The sequence below is a fragment of the Colossoma macropomum genome, unplaced genomic scaffold (assembly GCF_904425465.1).
Source record: "Colossoma macropomum unplaced genomic scaffold, Colossoma_macropomum, whole genome shotgun sequence".
Taxonomy (NCBI): domain Eukaryota; kingdom Metazoa; phylum Chordata; class Actinopteri; order Characiformes; family Serrasalmidae; genus Colossoma; species Colossoma macropomum.
This window is the reverse complement of record NW_023494807.1, coordinates 12398686-12418595: the sequence shown is the minus strand read 5'-3', so window position 1 is coordinate 12418595 and position 19910 is coordinate 12398686. Positions and strand designations below refer to the sequence as shown.

At 38.8% G+C, this 19910-nt stretch overlaps 2 protein-coding genes across 3 annotated transcripts in view; both read right to left on the bottom strand.

The window, feature by feature from the left end:
* Positions 1–2212: 2212 nt before the first annotated feature.
* gja9a (gap junction protein alpha 9a) lies at positions 2213–4762 on the bottom strand. The gene is made up of 2 exons (XM_036556225.1): positions 4520–4762; positions 2213–3478 (listed from the first exon to the last, which is right to left on the bottom strand). The coding sequence occupies exons 1-2, from the start codon at positions 4760–4762 to the stop codon at positions 2213–2215; spliced, it is 1509 nt and encodes a 502-aa protein (XP_036412118.1).
* Positions 4763–11170: 6408 nt separating this feature from the next.
* Positions 11171–19910, bottom strand: part of rhbdl2 (rhomboid, veinlet-like 2 (Drosophila)) — an 11888-nt gene continuing 3148 nt past the window's right edge. For both annotated transcript variants that reach the window (XM_036556595.1, XM_036556594.1), the window contains exons 3-8: positions 18464–18612; positions 17657–17769; positions 15879–15979; positions 15506–15566; positions 15350–15411; positions 11171–13282 (exon numbers count right to left, since the gene is read on the bottom strand). In XM_036556595.1, coding sequence (XP_036412488.1) covers positions 13100–13282; positions 15350–15411; positions 15506–15566; positions 15879–15979; positions 17657–17769; positions 18464–18612 — 669 coding nt within the window. In that variant the 3' untranslated portion in view covers positions 11171–13099. The remainder of the gene's footprint in view (positions 13283–15349; positions 15412–15505; positions 15567–15878; positions 15980–17656; positions 17770–18463; positions 18613–19910) is intronic.

Here is a 19910-nt window from a genome sequence, read left to right as displayed (position 1 = left end):
CACATTAAAAAGGTTTAAGCATTTATAAACTATAATTTTGCTCAAATGCTCCATCTTAACCTATTCATTCATAACCCACTCATTTGGGAGTGCCCTCTAGTGTTTGAGAAACCTGGAAGACATTACAGAGTTGTAATTACCCTCTCTACAAGTTCTCTGCACAAATGTTCAAGTTCACCATTGCCCTCCAGGCCGCAATATGGGCACTAGAACACTATAGGGAACAGAATTTGTGATGGGAGTCAATGATTTCGGATACTAATGTTATATGGGTTTGCTCATAACCCACAAACAACACAGTGTATTATGGGTATCCCTTGTCTGCTAGGATACATTGGTTGTACACACTACTTATTGTGGTGCACTATGGGGTTGTTTGAGTGCACTGCATCTTCTGCACTTCGTCTTTGGACAGTACTACAAAATAATGTAAGCCCAAAATAGTGCACTATATATTGAATAGGGTGCAGTTTCGGGCAGATCTGAGGAAAATTCAGTTGCGACACATAGTTTAAAAATCACTGCAGTAAATATTGGTTGCTGTTTTTTTTTTATGAAATGCAACACAAAAGGGCTACAGCTTCTACTGTTTCAAACTACAGGCCTAAATCATCAAACACTCACCTCAGAGCGCAAAGAGTAGATCAGTAATGTCAAACAGACTTGCTTATTTGGTTTCTGTGTGAGGGATTGTCAACTTGTGGCCAACACAACCCACCACAAACGCTTCCACAGCCCACAAAAAAGATTTGACCAGATCTTTTCAAATGCGAGCAAGCATAAAAAAACAATAATTAATGTGTCAAACTTCATGCAACATAACTCACAGCAGCACTGCTGTGTCTGATCCACTCGTACCAGCACAACACACACCAACATGACAGTTTCAGCTCAGTAGTGCAGAGAATGATCCATTACCCAAATAATACCCACTCTGTGGTGGTCCTGTGAGGATGGGTGGGTGTTAAACTGCAGGGCCTCATCTCAGCAAAGATTAGCAGTTTCCCCTCTACTAATACTGAATTAAACTCTTTGAATGAAGTCTTTGCTGATTAGCTGTTCAGTTGAATCAGGTATGTCAGATGAGGCAGGACAATAAACTCTGTATTGCAGTGGCTCAGAAGAAACTCTGACACCCTTTAGCTAAAGTCTGCGTGTGCTGTACTGAATTAGCCAGCAGATGGTGCACTCTTCCCAATAACAGTTTGCATTCATTGGCATTAGTGCCAAAAGATACACAAACCAAAAGAAGCAACTATGGATTTTAACGTATTGAAGCAAATGTTGGGGTCTACCCCTTGCTGAATAAACAAAACACTACAGTAATAACTGAAAGCCTGTCAAATAAAATTGCTGAAATGAAAGTAGAATGAGATGCTAAAAGGCTTTTCAGATGTTATGTAATTTAGAGATATGACACTCAACACAAATATCAAAGGAGTGGAATTCGACTGAAAATGTGCAATAAGCTACAAAACTGAAAATCAGTTTATTAATGCAAGCACAGATGCAGGCAGGCATCCTACAGAAAGAGCAAAGCAAACAGCATTTAACTGAACACAGTTCAGAATTATACTCAGCCTCCGAGGAACATTTAGTTACAAAATAAAACAGTCTGTGTGCATCCATTATTGTAATCATAATACTTTACAAACAAAAGAAAAATATAAAAGAAAGACCTCATAGCAGGAAAGTTCCCCTTTTTCTTATATTTTTCTTATTTATACAAAAGGGTCAAAAAATTAGTGCGGTTGAAGTGCACGCAGTCACTCAAGCAAAAGGAGACATACCAAACAGCAAAAATCTGAAATTTATGCAAAGATTCTACTTTCTCAACAAATTGGTTGAGAATATTAAATTAGAAAAGAATGCAAAAGAGAAGCATTTTCACCAAGAGTCTCAGAATTTTGGACCCCACTGTGCATATTTCTATAAAATGAAATCAGTTGTTTACACCAAACGTGAGATCACAGTCTTAGTTGTGGTTGTACTTGGCCCAATGTTGGGTTTGAGTTTAAATAAAGAAAAGTTCAGTGGTTTGCTCAGGACTGGGACTTTGAGTGTTTTATGCTGGTAAAACTCTTCTGTAGTAATATAGCAGGTACAAAAGCAGATTTTATAATATCAATATTTATTACAGTGTATTGAAGTTTCATTATTTTAATATTTATAAGACCTCATGCCAGAGAAGATGACAAGCACATGAAACTGCTCAAATCTGCAGGTCATTGGGTGCTGCTCGCCTGCTGCTGGAACTGCTGGCCAGTGAAGTGCGGCGACTGGGTGATGTTGGCAGCCGTGGGCTTCGGTGTGATTCTGAGCTGGTCTCCTCAATGGAATCAGGAGTGCTGGGGCGGCTCTTCCTGGGTTCCGCCCTGAAGGAGGCTCGTGGACGAACACTGGAGGACATAGACCGGGCTTTAGACTCTCCCACTGAGTCTGAATCTGACGCAGTTCCTTCTGCCACGGGGGCACAGTTCCATGGTGCTGTGACCTTCCATGACCTCTTTGCTGGGTAAGAAGAGGAGTGAGAAGGATCCCTGGGTAGTCCTGGCGATTCAGGCTTTTCGCATTCCTGGTCTTCTTCGTCATGTGTTGGTAAGTGAGTGCTCTCCTCCAGGTCCTCTTGCTTGGGAGGTGTGATGGATTCTCCAGCTGGGGATCGTGTGGTTTCACTGCTGGTGTTGTTGGAGTTACTGTTGTGCTCTGTTGGGCTATGCAAAGCGTCCTTTGGTGCATCCGAGCCACTCTTGGTTGGAAGGTCACCTTGCACTGGCAGGAATGCGGAAGAGGGGTTGATTAAAGGTGGATAGGAAGGTCCGTCATGTGGCCTCTCTATCAGAAGGTTATAACTGCTTGGGGCTGAAGGTATAGTGGCCTTGCGGCCAGTGGAGATGCCTATACAAGTCTGCATAGCTACAGAATCTTTCTTGGCCTTGTTGGGAAAGTAGCCATCATCCAGGTCTGTGTGCCTCAGCTGTGGGTACAATGCCAAGATGCCCTTTTTGAGCTTCTTGTAGCCCAGATGCATGATCTCCAGGATGTTGAGGAACAAGGAAATAGCGGCAATGCACTGCATGAACACCATGAAGACGCTTTTTTCAGTAGGACGGGACACAAAGCAGTCAACGACGTTTGGGCAAGGCTCCCTCTCGCATTTGAACAAAGGGTCGAGCTGGAAACCGTAGAGAAGGTACTGACCTGTCATGAAGCCTACTTCCACTGCAGAACGGGTCACTATATGAGCAACGTAGGTGCGCAAAAGTGAACCTCTCAGTGGGGCCTTGTTCAGCTTGCCTTGGTCAATTTGGCGAAGTTCTCGCTCTATTTTCCGGCGAACTTCGGCCATTTCTGTGTCCAAAACCTCCAGCTCCCGCCGCAATGCTGTTTTCTTCCTTTGTCGCTCCTTTTCCAGGGCACGGAGTCGGTACAAAGCATGGCCCATGTACACCAGCGAGGGTGAGGAGACGAAGATGACCTGCAACAGAGGTGTAGTTTATGTAAAATCAGGGTTTATGCCATACACCCATTAGTGCTGTGGCTCTAATGTGGTATTAGAGTACCTATTATTCCTGTTCTAATATACCTATTTTAACAAATCAGCTAATTAGTAAGCACAGGGAACCAATAGTATTTGAGTATGCTGACAACACATTTGCATATTTGGCAAATATTCTATGTAAAGTGTTCAAAAAAAAAAGAAAAGGAAAAAGTTGCAAAATAAGGAGTATTCTGACCAAAAACTAGCATTTAATATGTTGTCATTTTATGTAATATTCTGTAGCATAGCATTACATTCCTCAGCCTCATCAGCTTGTCAGAATTCATGATTTTATTCCATTTTCATTTAATGTGGCTGCTAACAAAGCCATTGATGTATAGGCTAATAAATCCACATGTTATATTTGCCTTCCTTGCAGAAATGTTATCTATTTGTCCTCCTTCAGCGTTTACCAGTTAGCGGAAAATAATTTCAAATAGCTCCTTCAAGTATTGGCCCTTGTAATTTTGCAAAAGTTCCGCTCACCTACAAGATACATCATCAGATGAGGGCTTTCCTACTTTTAAAATCAGAAACTCTGCAAGCAAGACTGAAGGTGGAAAATAGGTATGTTTAGAAAAGATATAGCAATTATTACATTTTTATGTTGGCTGGAGCCCCTTTGCAAAACAAACAAAATAGCCATGGGAAAAAACTCTCCCTCACTTTTGGTCTACCTGTGTGACAAGATAACAGAATAATAATTACAATGCCTTTAGAATCTAGGCTCAGTACACCAGTGGTTCCCAATCAGAGTACTGGAAAACCAATGCTTGTGTTTCCCATCTCTGCCATATTTTACCCAAAACATAAGAGGCTTGATGATTTGATAATCATTTGAGCTGGGTGCTGGGTTGTGATTTGGAGCCCCTTGTTTACTGTGATTAGCTTCTAAAAGAGCATCGACCATACTTTGCCTCAGGCACTCAGCCTGACAACAGCAATACTCATTACTTCAGTGTAGCCTACATCACTTACCTGTAGCACCCAGTAGCGGATGAGGGAGATGGGGAAGGCACGGTCATAGCAGACATTGCGGCAACCTGGTTGCTCCGTGTTGCAGATGAAGTCGGCCTGCTCGTCATTCCACACATCCTCCGCTGCCACACCCAACACCAGCATACGGAAGATGAAGAGGATGGTCAGCCATATCTTCCCCACCATGGTGGAGTGGATGTGCACCTCCTCAAGGATTCCACCCAAGAAGTTCCAATCACCCATTTTCACAGAGTCATTTCTGTGGGAACAGGAGGATGAGAGGCCAAGAAACGGGAATGAAGTTCAACACAAAGCGTAACCAAATGATGGAACTGTGGCTCCAACTGCACTGAAGTAAATGCTGTGCAACATGCATATCAGTGCAGAAAGTATGTCAAGGGTGTGCAAGTCAACTTCTCTTAAACTAAATCTCAGTTCACCAATGTAAACCAGATTCAGACAGGCATCCTACAGAATGAGGAAAGCACAGTCAGCAATTTACTGGATGGAGTTATTCAGAAAATATTACAACCTTTATGTAAAGTTATTATTGTTAATACTTTGCACAATGAAACCTGGAAGAAATCGATTAGTTACTGACTGTTAGTTAACTTCTGATAAATACAAATGTAAAAATCTGTACACTGTCTGGATTTAGTTACGAAATGAAGATCAGAATAAAAAAAAGGTCACATACCTTAAAGAAAAGAATACAAAATGAAGAAAACTAAATGCTTCATTGCAGCTTAGAGGCCTCAAAAGTAATCCCACCTCTGCTACATGGTTAAAAACAGTAGAAAGCAAGGCAATGTCACTGTGTACTGAATCTGCTCCAACAAAAAATAAAACATTTCTTCTTTGGTTCAATTTATAGTCCTGCAAAAGAAATCAATGGAATCCCCGCCCCCCCCCACCCCCCCACCCCCCCCGCCACATGACATGGGAATGAGTGTGGGTGTGATTGAAGATGTGGACTTGACCATTGGCATTTGCATGGATGTAGTCATTGGTGTGGTGTCTGACTATGTAAAGGGGTGTGGCATGGGAGTTGTCAGAGGCAGCCTGACTGCAATGCAGGCTGAACAAAAGTACATTGCATACCTACAAGCAGTAATAGCATCTTGCAGCCTGAAGTTTGTTTTTGGATGTTCTAGCTGTGGATTTTTGGATATGCATTATTTGGACGAAAGCATGCAAAGACCAGACCATCACATTCTATATGAAATTGTTGTACATCCCACTCCAAAACCATGGACATTAATTCCTTAAAATCCCAGGCATGTTACACACCTAAAGATTACTATTCAGTAACTATAGGGACTGCAGAAACACCCTTGTTAATGTCAAAAACACATAAGCAGGTCTATTCGAGATCTATTCAAAGTTAACTTTAAACATGTCTTGACTGAGCAGCTACATTATGGACAAGGAGAAAACTGGTTGAATTTGATTTTTTGCTGAACTATTCCTCTCCACATGGAACTCAACTTTAGTGACCTTTCTTTCTGCACTGTGTCGCTGACAGGCAAAATTTTAATCATTGGTTCTCTCCACATGTGGAACTCAACTTTAGTGACCTTTCTTTCTGCACTGTGTTGCTGACAGGCGAACGTTGGCAAGGGCACAACCAGGTCATGCTGCGTCATTAAGGGACAGCCCAGAGCACAACATGATGAGGCTCTCTTACAACACTGAACTCATTAACCATGCAGACAGGAGAAAAACATATATAAGCATAAATAAACACTTTTCAAATTCATGGGCATCCTTGTTGCACATGCACCACTTATTTACTCCCACACGTGCGCTCGTGCTGCTTTTAACAGTCCCCCTCCAGCTGCTCGTTTGATTATCAATTAGCACTTTTAATGGAGCTTTAGAGCTCTAAAGACAAGCACTTTAAAACATCAAAGCTCAGCACTTCACTTAAATGGGTGACGAGTGTCCGCACTTACTTGTCAACTGCATTTATTTGCAATGCATTTATCTTAAATTAATTAATCTGTATTTCTTAAATTTGATATCTTCATGAGGAGCCACCTGAAATGCTTTTCCAGGCTTGATGAAGATATAAAGTAAGGAGAAAGAAATAATAGAAATTAGCATCTAAAATGTATACGCACATTTACAGAAATCAGCATTGTTCCAGAATGATGTACTCTGGTTCCACAAAACAAAAATAGAAATCTTCAATAATTCAGCTTGTCACGTTTGGAGAAACAAAGGTGTACGATCCAAAGAACACTAAACTCACAGTGAAGTAGAAGGGTGGGAGCATCATGATATGGGGCTTCTCTGCAAATGATACTGGGGTATTACTACATGTCATCAATTCTGAACATGGGCAATTCAACTAGACAACAACCCCAAACATAAAGCCATAATAACTCAAGACTGTTTTCTTCGGAAAAAAAGGTGAAGGTGCTTGCAAGTCCTAGCCAATCTCCTGACTTAAATCCCAATTGGAGGTAACTGAAGATAATTTCCCAAGACGAAAACACCATTGATGTCTCAAAGGTGTAGTTACCAGCAATAGCTTTGCAACAAATTACTAATTTTATTAATTTATGGTGTTGGAACACTTTTTTTCTCAATCTTTTTTGTCCACTTTCAGTCCTTGTTTATGCTTATGAATACAAACTTTTTTTATGCTAATAGGTACAAAGTCAAAAGATATGTGTATAAACTTGAAGTAGTATAATAAATAACAAAACTATACTCACAACACGCTGTCTGAGAAACTACTTGTTTGGGGGTATTTTAAAACAACATTATTATTCATTATGTCTTTTCATAAGCATTTCATAAATCATAAACCTTTATATGAAAATGTCTTAAAGATTCTAAAAAACATACTCTATATGTTTTTATGTTTATGTACATATATACACATTATATATATATATATATATATATATATATATATATATATATATATATATATATATATATATAAAACTTTACACTAGATGTTGGAAGGATTTGATTGCATTCAGCTACAAGTGCATTAGTGAGGTCAGATACTGATAATGGATGATTACTTCCACTCCAACTCACATCCCAAAAGTATTGGATGGAGTTCCATCACTCCAGAGAACACAGCTCCACTTCTCCACAGCCCAATAATGTTTTTTTTTTTTTTACCCCTCTAGTCGACGCTTGGCATCAGACATGCTGACCATCAGGATTGGGAGGGTTACTTTAAAAATATAGTTTTGGGTGACACACACACTTTCTAACCTGCTTATCCTTCTGGCTCGCAGGGGGGAGCCCGTGCCTATCCCAGCAGTCATACGTTGGAAGGCAGGATACACCCTGGACACACACACACACCTAGGGGCAATTTAGCATGTCCAATCAGGCTGGCTGCATGTCTTTGGACTGTGGGAGGAAACCGGAGCACCCAGAGGAAAGCTACGCAGACACAGGGAGAACATGCAAACTCCACACAGAAAGGACCTTGGTTGCCTGGCCAGGAATCAAACCTAGGCCTTTCTTATTGTGAGGCAACAGCGCTACCCACTGCACCACCATGCCACCTGTTTTGGATAGTGTCGGATGGAGTGGTGTAAAACATGCCGCTATTGGACTCTGACACAATTTGAGACAATTTGTTCTCTGCAGTGATGAATCACGCTTCACTATCTGGCAGACTGATGGATTAATCTGGGGGGCATAATATTACTTAAAATACTACGGCAGTTGCAAACATCCTACATCCTAAAAATATTTTTTCAAATTTAAATAATGTCATTTCTGTTATACATATATATAGATATATATATATATAGAGAGATATATATATATATATATATAAAGATTTTATATCTAGAAGTGCAGCTTGAACATGTGGTTGCTGTAGTTCAAAGTGTTAACCCACCATAATCTGTTAATGCTGTGGAAAACAGGCGGTTCTCTGATCAAATTTGACCAGGATTTTATATGTTTGGTTGTCTACTCATAATAACTATAACACAATATACATTGCAAGTTTTAAGAATGTCTTAATGAAACATATGAAGTATGTACACAGCATATTGCTCATATTTTAAAATATGTTGCTGCAGGTCTATTCATGTGAGACAAAAAAGCCAGGCCTTCTCATCCAACATCTGTGCCTGACTTCATATGTGCTCTTTTAACTAAATGAGCACAAATTCTGACAGACACACTCCAAAATTTTGTGAAAAGCCTCCCCAGAAAGGTGGAGGCCGTTTTAGCTACAAAGAGGCTCCATATTAATGTTCATGGTAAAAGTCATCCAAAAAGCTCATTATAGGTGTGATGTCCACATACATTTGGCCATATAGAGTACAGGCAAGTGCCTCTGACAGCAATGAGTACCGGCTAGCTGAATTCACTAATTAGAATGTCAGGATATTTTTAGACATATAATGTATATTTTATGGGAAAATACATGAGCATGTGCAATAGATTTATAAATACTAAATAAACTTATTATATGCTTTCTCAATAGGTGTGGTGTCAATCAAGTGCGCTCAGGCTTTTGACTGGAACAGTAAGGCCGCCTGCACTGTGGAGATCCATAGAGGCAGATGAACTGTAATATGTATATTAATTTGACAGCCTGATGCTAAGAGTGGCTTTTTGTTGTCTTTGTTATTGTGTCTATAGTGATCTACTAAACGCCACTCGTCATACTGTACTGATGCTGGCACAATTTTTTTTTCTTGTAATGCAATCAATCGGTCGTGTCCGATTTCATACCCTGCTGGTTTCACCCTGGTGTAATTAAGCTGCCTCTGCTAGTTCTAGCCATATTTTATTCCATTTACAAGAAATCAATGCTCAGGCCTGTTGCTCATACTGACTGCGGCTGGTTGTGCTGGCTGGCTCTTTGGGTTCATGTCAGGCAAACCATATTAAATACGTCGCTCTATTATGCAATCCAGTATTACTCAGTGGGTAATTGAAAGATCTAACACACTGTTGTCTAAATCACAGAATAAACAGTATATATATAGTTTTTCAATGTTTGCACTTTCTAACCATGCAGAAAGTATAGAACAGACCTAGTCATACATAATCTCAAGTTAATTACATGCTTACAACATCATGCTTGATAGAAAAAAAACCCTAAATCTGTGTTTAGCAGGCCTGTAATTTATTCATTTATTTGCATATTACACATTATTTAATACAAGACAAATAGAATTACTGTTTTTTTATCAGCATTGTACATACTGACCAACACATTACACTGCATGCTTAAAATGATAGTTTGGTCAAAAAACTAATTTATGCAATTTCCCCCTCTTACCTCAAATGTTTTTACGTTACCTAACTGGGGTAAAAATGGATCACAGTATAAATTATTCCATGCATCAACACCTATGCTTAAATAAAGCCTGAATTGATTTGTTTGGGCCAAAAACAACAGAACATCCCGCCTGGCTGACCCGCTGGTTACCATCAGGTCACAATCAATGAACTTTCTGTTGTTTTTTTATAACACTGCTGTCGGCTAATTAGAACTACGAAAGGGAACAACAGGACTGGAGCAGCGTCAGAGCAGGACACACTGATACGCAGACATGATAAACACCAATACATACTGATACACTGATAATAGCAGTGGGGGACCCTGAGGGCCTTGTAAGACCTTCATGATAGAAAGCTTAGTGATTTCTGTGAAATAAAAAATACATGTCTGTGATTTTTAGTTCATTTTTATTTTTATGTAATCATCATGCTTGTATTTAAACTCCACATGTATTATAGTAATACTTTCATTTTAGAGAAATTAAAGTTTGGGAAAAAATCCGAACGGAAAATTGTCCAGTATGTTTTTTTCTTTGTGGCACTGAGGCAGATATAGCCAAGCATGTTGTCCCGTGGTTTAGAACTTCCAGAGCTAAATAACTTAATTGTTGTAACTGCTCATTAAGGAACATTGTTAAGTTGTTGCATTATTACATGTTTTTGGCAAAGTGGCGAACATCGACCCATTCTAGGCCTGATCTTGGATAAGCTCAAATATTAATGATCTTGTCTTTGAACTGTTTTCATTTAAATATAAGTCAAAGTGGATTTACTAATAACTGCTTTGTTTTGTTTTCCCATAGTGTTCCAACTTTTTTGGAATTGAGGTTTGTGTGCTGCATAGCTAAAAACAGTGGCTGGTTTCTGTCATCATGTGACAGAGGTGTTGATATACATTCCTGAAGGGCCAGTGTCCAGCACATTTTCATGATTTCCCCCTGGACACAGCATAAAATTCATGGTATTAGTGCAGTTTCACACTCATACACACAGAAAGACTCTGCTGTTAACTCTCAAACATTCAGAACCTGCTGCTCCTTCAGCAACACCTCACATATGCTGAAAAAACTTCTTTGAATGTGTTCAATTAGTTGCACATTAATAAAATATTTTACTACACAGTTCTTGCCAAAAAGTACACAAAAAAACTTTTAAGTGGGGAATCACCAATGAAATTACACTTTTGTTTAAGACTAGGCTCACAGGACTGGTTCCCCAGTCTTGGACTAATTTGTGGTGCACAGGGATGGATTACTGACCAGGCCAGTAGATGCAACAATTAGATTAATGAATAACCTTTGAATATATAATGACTACACAAATGAAATGAAGGCCGGCAATACATTAGATGAAAGAACAGAATCAACATTCTTGAAAATGTCTTTTAATAAAAATACCAGTAGTAGAAATGGCTGACACATTTACAAGATAATAGAAAAGTGTTATTAAACTTTTCCACCAAAACTCCAACAACCCATCTTTAGATAACCATTTTATACAGTGATATAATGAGGGAAACAGTGTTGACACAGAATAATTGTAGAAGCACCTGTTCATCAATGATTTGACACAATTTCATATTAATCTCATATCAACTCTTTATGCAACAGCACAACCTGCTGACTACACAGCAAACACCTCAGACTGTATAAAACATGGAAAACATTTGCCTGTAAACCCAGCATAAATGCTGCCCTCTGCTGTTTGAAGCAACTAGCTGTTTTAAGGTAGTGTTCCTACATGGTGGGATGGTCCTGGAGTGCTACTAGTTCCCCAGGTTTTTGTGCCAAATCAACACACATACACCTCAAATAGCTCATTAACATACAGAAAAAAAAACATCAGAATATTAGATATTTAAGGGCCCATATTCCATATTTCTGACTGGTTATCCTCATTCAAAAAAGCTGTATGGAAATATATGGAAGAAATTGCCAAATTCAGATAGAAACAGTCAAGAGAATAAATTTCTGCCACTCTGTTCAGATGTACAGATCCTTGGATCTGTAATGACCCGCTTGCTTCCTGACAGCCAAGAACAGCACAATTGTTAATCGTTTTATGAACATGATCCACTCCAATAACTCTGATACAGACTGCCTGCAGAAACAACACTCCGCAACACTTCAACATGAATTGGTGAGCTAAATTAATGTAGGATGAATGTAAATATGTTAATGGCTGTGATATCACAACCATGCTGAATTCAAACTGTAACTGAACTGTAACTATAACTCAGCAACTTCAATAATGTTTACATAGTGTTCCAAGCGTGTTAATAAAGAATCTTTAAATCCTCAATGAAACCTGATTACATGTCACTTTGAGGGATCCCTGACTTAACCAACCAAAAACAAATGCTAAATAAAGGAGCAGATTACAAGAAATGAGGAAACAAAGAATATGAGAAAGTGCTATGAATTATTAGCAAGTAAAGCTCCTGTTCCCTGCCCCTCCACAGCACACCTGAGCCTTTGGCCACTGGAGAAGCTACACAGATTCAGTCTAATGGCCTCAACTAATAGCCTTAAGTTTGAGATACTTTACACAAACCCTTTCACCCTGTAGAGTCCACTTATAGGTTTAGTATGATGGTACAACATAAAAAACAAATAGCACCACAAATTAAAAATATATGTTAACAATTTTTCATGACCAGTATAAAATATCAAAATACCCGCTAGGCTACATGACATGTTTTGTAAATACCTGCAGTCTGTAGCTGCTTTTGTTGAGGTATGTTGGAGCTTCACTAAAAACAGCACTGAAAACAGAATTTTGAGTATTCTGGTGTACACTGTAGAAATAGCTTGTCAGATTAAAAAAATTACTTCATGTGGTAACAAGTAAATTGTAAAAGCAAATAAAGCAAAATTCAAGCTTCAAGATAGTTATTGTTTTTACCTTTATAACATACTTTGGCCTATTTCTATAGATAACAGTGTCATTCAGTGTTAGAAACCACATAAGAAAGTAACAGCATGAGCTGTTTGAATAAGGTTTGTTGAAAAATCAATGTCGCACAGTTTTCCAGATCAGCCAAGACATGTTTGGTGCCCAAACTTTACTTGTTTACATTAGCACTGAAGTTTTACTTTAGCACTAAGTTCTTCCAAACATGCCTTAGATGCTTGAATACATCTGAGGTTAGTGGAAAACTGTTTAAAATTAGATTTTTTCTGATCCACAAGATTTGGGGTAAGGGGAAAAACTATAGTTTAAAACTTAAACCTACCACTGTACATACATGCGCATGTACTGTGACCTTGAACATCTGTCTGGGATGTAAACACTTCCTTAGTAAGGAGCTGGAGAGAGGAAGATGTTGAAGAGAACAGCGAAAAGCAAGAATACGATGTAGCCCACTATGCAGAACCAGAAGCGAGGGTCCTTCAGAAGTTTCTGGTTGTAGTTACTGAAGAAAACATAGCCGATGGTCATGCCTGCTATTCCTCCACCAATGTGGGCCACAAAAGACACCTGCAGAAGGAAGAATAACACAATGCCTGTTAACAAACAGCCCTGCTGCACAGCAGTCATTCAGGAAAACAGGACAGTGAAGCACACTGAGGTTAGGGGTGGGCAATATGATGATATGTAATGGGTACAGCAGTACTTCTAGAACACTGAACAACTGCTTGTATCATAAAAAGACAAGTGCATAGTAACTGTATGAATGACATAGTAACACATGGTACTAAGCCTACCAAGATGGAGCATATGGGTGGAGCTAGAAATAGTGCAGAGCAGTTTTTGGACCTAGTGAACATCACAGATTCTGGCACTTGTCTGACTCGTGTGACAGATCGCCATCTGTCACACGAGTCAGACAAGTGCCAGAATCTGTGTAACACGAGTCAGATGACGACAGAATCTGTCTGTCACATGAGTCAGAAGACCACTAGAATCTCTGTCATAAGCCAGACAGCTGCCAGAATTGCAGTCCATCACACAAGTTAATCAAGCACCAGAATCTGTCCGTCACACGAGCCAGATGACTGCCAGAATCTATTTCCATCACGAGAGTAAGACAACCACCAGAATCTGTCTGTCACACGAGTTACATGACCACCATAATCGCTGTCCGTCACAAGTCACATGACCATCAGAATCTGACACACAAATCCGACAACCACCAGAATCTGTCTGTTACACGAGTGAAATGACTGCCAGAATCGCTGTCCAGTCAGACGATCGACCAAGTCAGACGACCACCAGAATCTGTCACAAGAGTCAGACAACCGCCACAATCAGTCTTTTACATGAGTCAGATGACCGCCAAAATCTCTGCCACACGAGTCAGACAACCATCAGAATCGGTCGCATGAGTCAGACGACCTGCAGAATCACATTAGTCAAAACTATATTGGAGCTTCAAGCTCCTCCATTGTTGGTACAGTTGTTTGTGTTCACTTTTAACACTAATGTTGCATGAGAAATCATGTGGCCACCACATCACTTCGCCCACTTTCACAGTTCTGCTGTGTGATAGGAAATGGACATGAGTAGTAGACCAAGTTATGGATAATTATGGGTTCAGATTAGTAATCCTACTATGGCATACAGCGCTTTCCATTAAAAAACACCTTAAATATTAACACAATGCTGAATGCATTCACAGATTTTTTGTTCATTTTTGTTTGCATTAAACTAATATATATTTTTAAAATAAATTACTGTCTAAATGCAGTTTGAAAAAAACAGAAATGGATCAGCCAAATAAGCTGATGTAAAAATGGTCACTTTTCTCTGAACTTTTGAAGAGAGGGCAGCAAATTTTACAGTTAATAAATGCTTCTTTTGTCTCTTGCTTGTCCCGTTTCCTAGCCCTTTAAACACAGACAGTCTCTAAACCTGTTGCACTAGTTCAAATGCATTTCTATCATTTCCAGTGTACAACCTGTCTCTGTAATACAATGCATATGAATGGAATTTAAAACCATAACATATGTAACCCTCATATGTCTGAAATGGTGACTTACAACTCCCTGCATGTACAGCTCCACTATGAATGGATTAAAAAAAGTGTAAGGCCAATCTCAGAACTAACAAAGACTTAGGCATCAGGCAGCTTTTTTGTAATGAGCTTGTGTAACAGCATTCTAAGAAGGAGCTTTTAGAGGCATTAAACACTTTAGATGCCTGATTCCTATCACCACCACTGTGAACAAATGTGACTCAGCAAGTTTCTCCAGAATGGAGCATTTTACATCAAACCACTCTGAATAACTTTGTGTACATCTTACCTATTTAATTATGCAGTTTTTTTAAATATCAGTGCAATTCCCCTTTAATATAGTTGTATTGAAATACTCAGTCAAAGGACTCATCTCACATTTATTTTGATGATGTCAGATTTATTTATTTGTTTATTTATTTATATAAAATATCAGTGTGTGTTAAAACAAAACTAATCTATATTAGGACTGGGACACACTTCAAATATACTTTACGCAAAAAGTGGACAATATGATGTCTGTAAAATCAGCCATTGAGGGACTTCACAGGGTTAACTGAGGCAATGATGCTGAAAAAGCACCGACTCACCTTCAATCCAGCCTCATCACTCAGAAATCTTCTGTACAGAGCGAAGCCCACATCTGTTCCCACTAAAAAAAAACAAAAAAAAACACCAGGGTCATAATGAACCTACATATATGTGGAAATACTCAGGTGTGTTTCAGGACAGATGTTTGAACGAACCGATAAGGACGATCACCAAGATGCGAAAAATTCCCAGCAGAGGAATCATCTCCCTGAAGTTCTTTTGGAGCACAGGAAAGAAAAAGAGTAATTCAATTAAATTAGCTTGTCAAATGATTAAAATAATAAATTTGCCTTATTTGTTTTAAATGGAAAAAGATTTTTTCCATTTAAAAAGCACTAAAAACAAAATACTTAGTTTTCACTGCTGCTTAAATGGGGAAAAAAAAAAATCTTTCTTTACTGACTGATGCTCATGTCACCTTGTTCTCACTGCCATTCATACAGCTTTTGGAGTCTTATTACAGTGGAGTTTCTTGGGGGGAACTGTAGCTTGAACATGATAGATTAAAACAAAAAATACAACACCTACTACTAAAGCATTCATGAGGTATCCACCAATGAGGGCGTAAACTCCTCCAGAGGCACCCACCAGAGCACTGTACGGGTCAAAAATGGAACTGGCCAGAGAACCTGGGACAGCACACACACACGCAAATAGTTCATTCACACACACCATCATATCAGCACTTTGCCTTCTTTTTAAATTTATATTTTCCACCATTTTTCACCATTACTTTTCAATTAAATAAGGAAAAAATCCTGCAGTTAGCATGGAACAGCCATACATAAATTTGACTGTCTATTATATGTAAGTATAAATTTGACTGTCTATTATATGTAAGTATAGTGATACATAGTACCACCATACGTCAAATCTGCACTGCCTCCAATTCAGGTCTGTCATGTAATGCTGCATGTAATGAAATATCATCTCTTTTTCTTCCTTTCTTTTCTAATGACACAGCAGCTTTACGAAACAGCACAATAGCAGATCTGTTCATCGTGCAGACGGTGCAGTCAGTGCAGTCAGTGCAGGAGCTGCTCTGCTACCACACCAGCATAATTATCACATTTAACTAAATTATTGTTTCAAATATAGTTTAGGACACTACAGAAAGTAGGAGTGAGTGATCATTGTATGTGTTAATTTAATTATATGTTATAATTAAAACTGCAGCACTTATGATTTGAAAAACTTGTTCAAATTGTGATTTCGATATTTATCAAATTTCCAAACTCTTCAAATGTAAGCTAGATGACATTCATACATCAGAGCAGTAATTTTAGTCAATATCACACACCAAAAAAAATCTACGAGGTTCAACAATCCAAATAAAGCTGAAGCAAAATGAACAGAAGGATTAGCAAACAGATATTTTATGCTAAGAGAATCTTCGCAGGATGTTTCTTATTTCATTGAAAAGTAAAAGGCAAAGTTCAACATAAATAGAGAAGAGGCTTTGAGACTTTAAATACAGGTTGGAAATATAAACGACAGTTGCATAATTGGCCTACGGCTGCCTCTAATTTGCAAACCTTTGATTAAAGTAAAGTACAGTCTACAGGGTGGTTTTCGCAAAACAAATGGGGCATCATCCCAGGTTGTATTGCTCTCTCTCTGCTTATTCTTAGTTGAAAACTCTCAGCTTAATCTATGTCTAAATTTATTCTTAATGGATTCATAATTGAAAATGTGAAGCTTAATCTAAGTTGTTCATACAAGTACAACATTTTTCAGTCTGTACATTATCAGACAGTGTGTTGTTTTGGTTCTATGAGCTGGATTAGTCTTCCCAAATGAGGTTTTGTAATGTAAAGTGATTGTAAATGTAAATGCACTTAAATGGAATGCATTTAAATATAAGTTTTGTAGTGTAAAGTGATTGTGTGATTATGTAATTTAATTGGTCAACTGATTCAGGATAAAGAATCTGAACAATGTCATAATTTCCACAGATAACCCTGATTAAAAAGTTACAGCCAGGATGTTCACATCAGCTTTACACCTCAGGTCACACTCAATAACAATAACAACACACTGCACAGCCATGACTATTAGCAGGTTTTGTTATTAGATTAGCATGTGCTGGATTAGAGCAGGACTACTATTACTGAGGGAGCTTCAGCTTCAGACAATTACAGAAGACTGTTCACTCCTTTATTACTCTTAAACTGTAAAAACTACACATGGTTCAAAACAGAACCAATGCAGCTAAAAGTAATCCACCTCCAACAGGACTTATTAGTCTAAAGTGTAGAATGTCGAGTGACCATACTGTGTGTGCAGAGTGAGATATTGTCCCTCACCTGCAAGAACGCCACCCAGGTAGACCATCCCCACCTCAAAGCCCTTGTGGACCAACTCCAGCGGTATACCCAGCAGCAGCTGCAGAACCAGATTCCCCACAATATGCTGGATCCTGGAGGAAAAGAGCACAAAACCCAGTTAATATCATTCACTGCTTTAAATGAACAACTGTTCTCGGTTATTGAGGACGTTGGATTTTGTGGCACATGCTGTTATTTTGTAAGTTTGTGTTGTCCATCATTTACAATGACTCCCTGAATGTACTCTGAGTTTAAGTAAAGGTTGACTGATTGATTGATTTTATAGTATTACAGTACAGCACAGTAACTTGGCACATATTAAAATAATTTTAGCAGATTTGTTTTAAGAGAACTGTTTTATTGTCAGCTTTGTTTCAATTTTCGGTTTACGTTTTTGGCCCAGTGAGTCCAGAATCTCAGTACATCCCTAATAATAACATTTCAAAATCAAAGCAGTTGAATCATCACCTGAATTTTTACACACCAGGTCTTTTTATTTCAGTCATTTGTCCCTTCATGGTTCCATTGTATGTATCTCAAGCTATCTATTTTACTATATTATATTATTATTATTAACTGAACACAGAAAAACTACATCCAAATATGTTAGCATTGCTAGTAAGCTAGAAGCTAGCTAACATTCAGTAACATTCTACTACAGTAAGTAATGCAGCTGACCTCCTTCAGCTTTCATTCTTTCTTTGCCAAATGGCTATTTTTGGCTGAGAAACAAATGGCATGTTGCAGCAAAACAAAATCCAGATAAGAGATGAAAAGGTCTCTTACCCAGCATGTACAAACATGTAGGATAAGAAGCGCCATGCCTCCTCCCTGTGGTCTGGTTTGTAGGTGAGGGGACTGTTCCAAATGCCTTGATCCAGCGTCACCCACTGCTTCTGAGGCTTCCACACCGCGTAGTAGATGAAAACTGCCAACTGTGGTGAGTGACAGCATGTTAGCATGAGAGACACTTCAGTTTGCTAACGCTAATAAACAATGTTAGCCTACGTCAAACTGTAAGGCTAAGCAGGGTAATGAAAGGCTGGCGACAGTGAAATGTCAGACTAATGACAGGGATAAGAAAGTTGATATTTTCAAGAAGGCTGTATGTCATTAAAATCATGTTATTAGCTTTATAACATTAGCCTTGGACAATATGTTACATAAAACTGAGTCTATAGTTATAGCTATACAAAATTAGCAAGCTCATAGCTCGGGTGCTATTCGGGTGACAAATGGTACCAACATCTTGTGAACTAAATTTATTTACAGTGTCAATAAAGCTTTTATAACTCCCCAGTAGTCTGTCTGGGTTCAATATATCTTAAAAAACGATTTTTACTGATCATAGAAGGCTTTCATAAGCATTTTGTCTGTTATGGTTTACCACAAGCAAAAAAGAAGAAATAATCATATAGAAATCTATTTTTTTTCCTAAGTACTTTTTTAGTATTTTGATTGCCATACAATAAAAAAGTGGCAAAAAAGTATGTGGACACCCCTCAGGTGTTTCAAGACCCCTATTGCTAACAGGTGCATACAGTCAAGCACACAGCTATCCAGTCTCCATAGACAAACAGTGACAAGTAGAATGGGCCATACCACAGAGCTCTGCTGATGCACGTACTAGGCAAATATCATGTATCTGTTGCATCATTCACTACAGAGAGCCTCTGGAAGCAACATCAGTACAAGAACTGTACATCAGGAGGCTTTTCATGGCTGAGCAACTGCACGCAAGCTTGAGATCAATATGCGCAAAGTCAGTCATCGGCTGGAGTGGTGTAAAGCACACCGCCACCGGGCTCTAGAGCAGTAGAAATGTGTTTTCTGGAGTCATGAATAAAGCTGCACTATCTGGCAGGTCGGATGAATAAACTGGGTTTGGCCAATGCCAGGAGAACTGTACCTACAAGAACATACAGTGCTAATAGCAAATTTGGGGGGAGGAGGGATAATCATCTGGGGCTGTTTTCCTGGGTTGGGTAGGTAGCAACTCCATATGCCCATGATTTTGGAACGGGATGTTCAACAACCTCATATGGATGTGACAGTCAGGCATCCACACACTTATACCGTATAGTGTATGCTGTATAATTTATGTATATTTTGGAATATATTGACAACATATAACAACATATTTCATTTTCATAGGGGCCAGTGTCCAGTGCAGCAAATTTTAGCTGTGGACTGGTAGTCAGACAGCTATTTTCAGTAAGTGTTGTGGGCTGTG

Coding starts and splice junctions, on each gene's coding strand:
- gja9a (XM_036556225.1), bottom strand. CDS start 4,762: ATGGGTGATTGGAACTTCTTGGGTGGAATCCTTGAGGAGGTGCACATC. Junction 3,479..4,519: donor TCCGCTACTGGGTGCTACAG/GTAAGTGATGTA, acceptor CCTCTGTTGCAG/GTCATCTTCGTCTCCTCACC.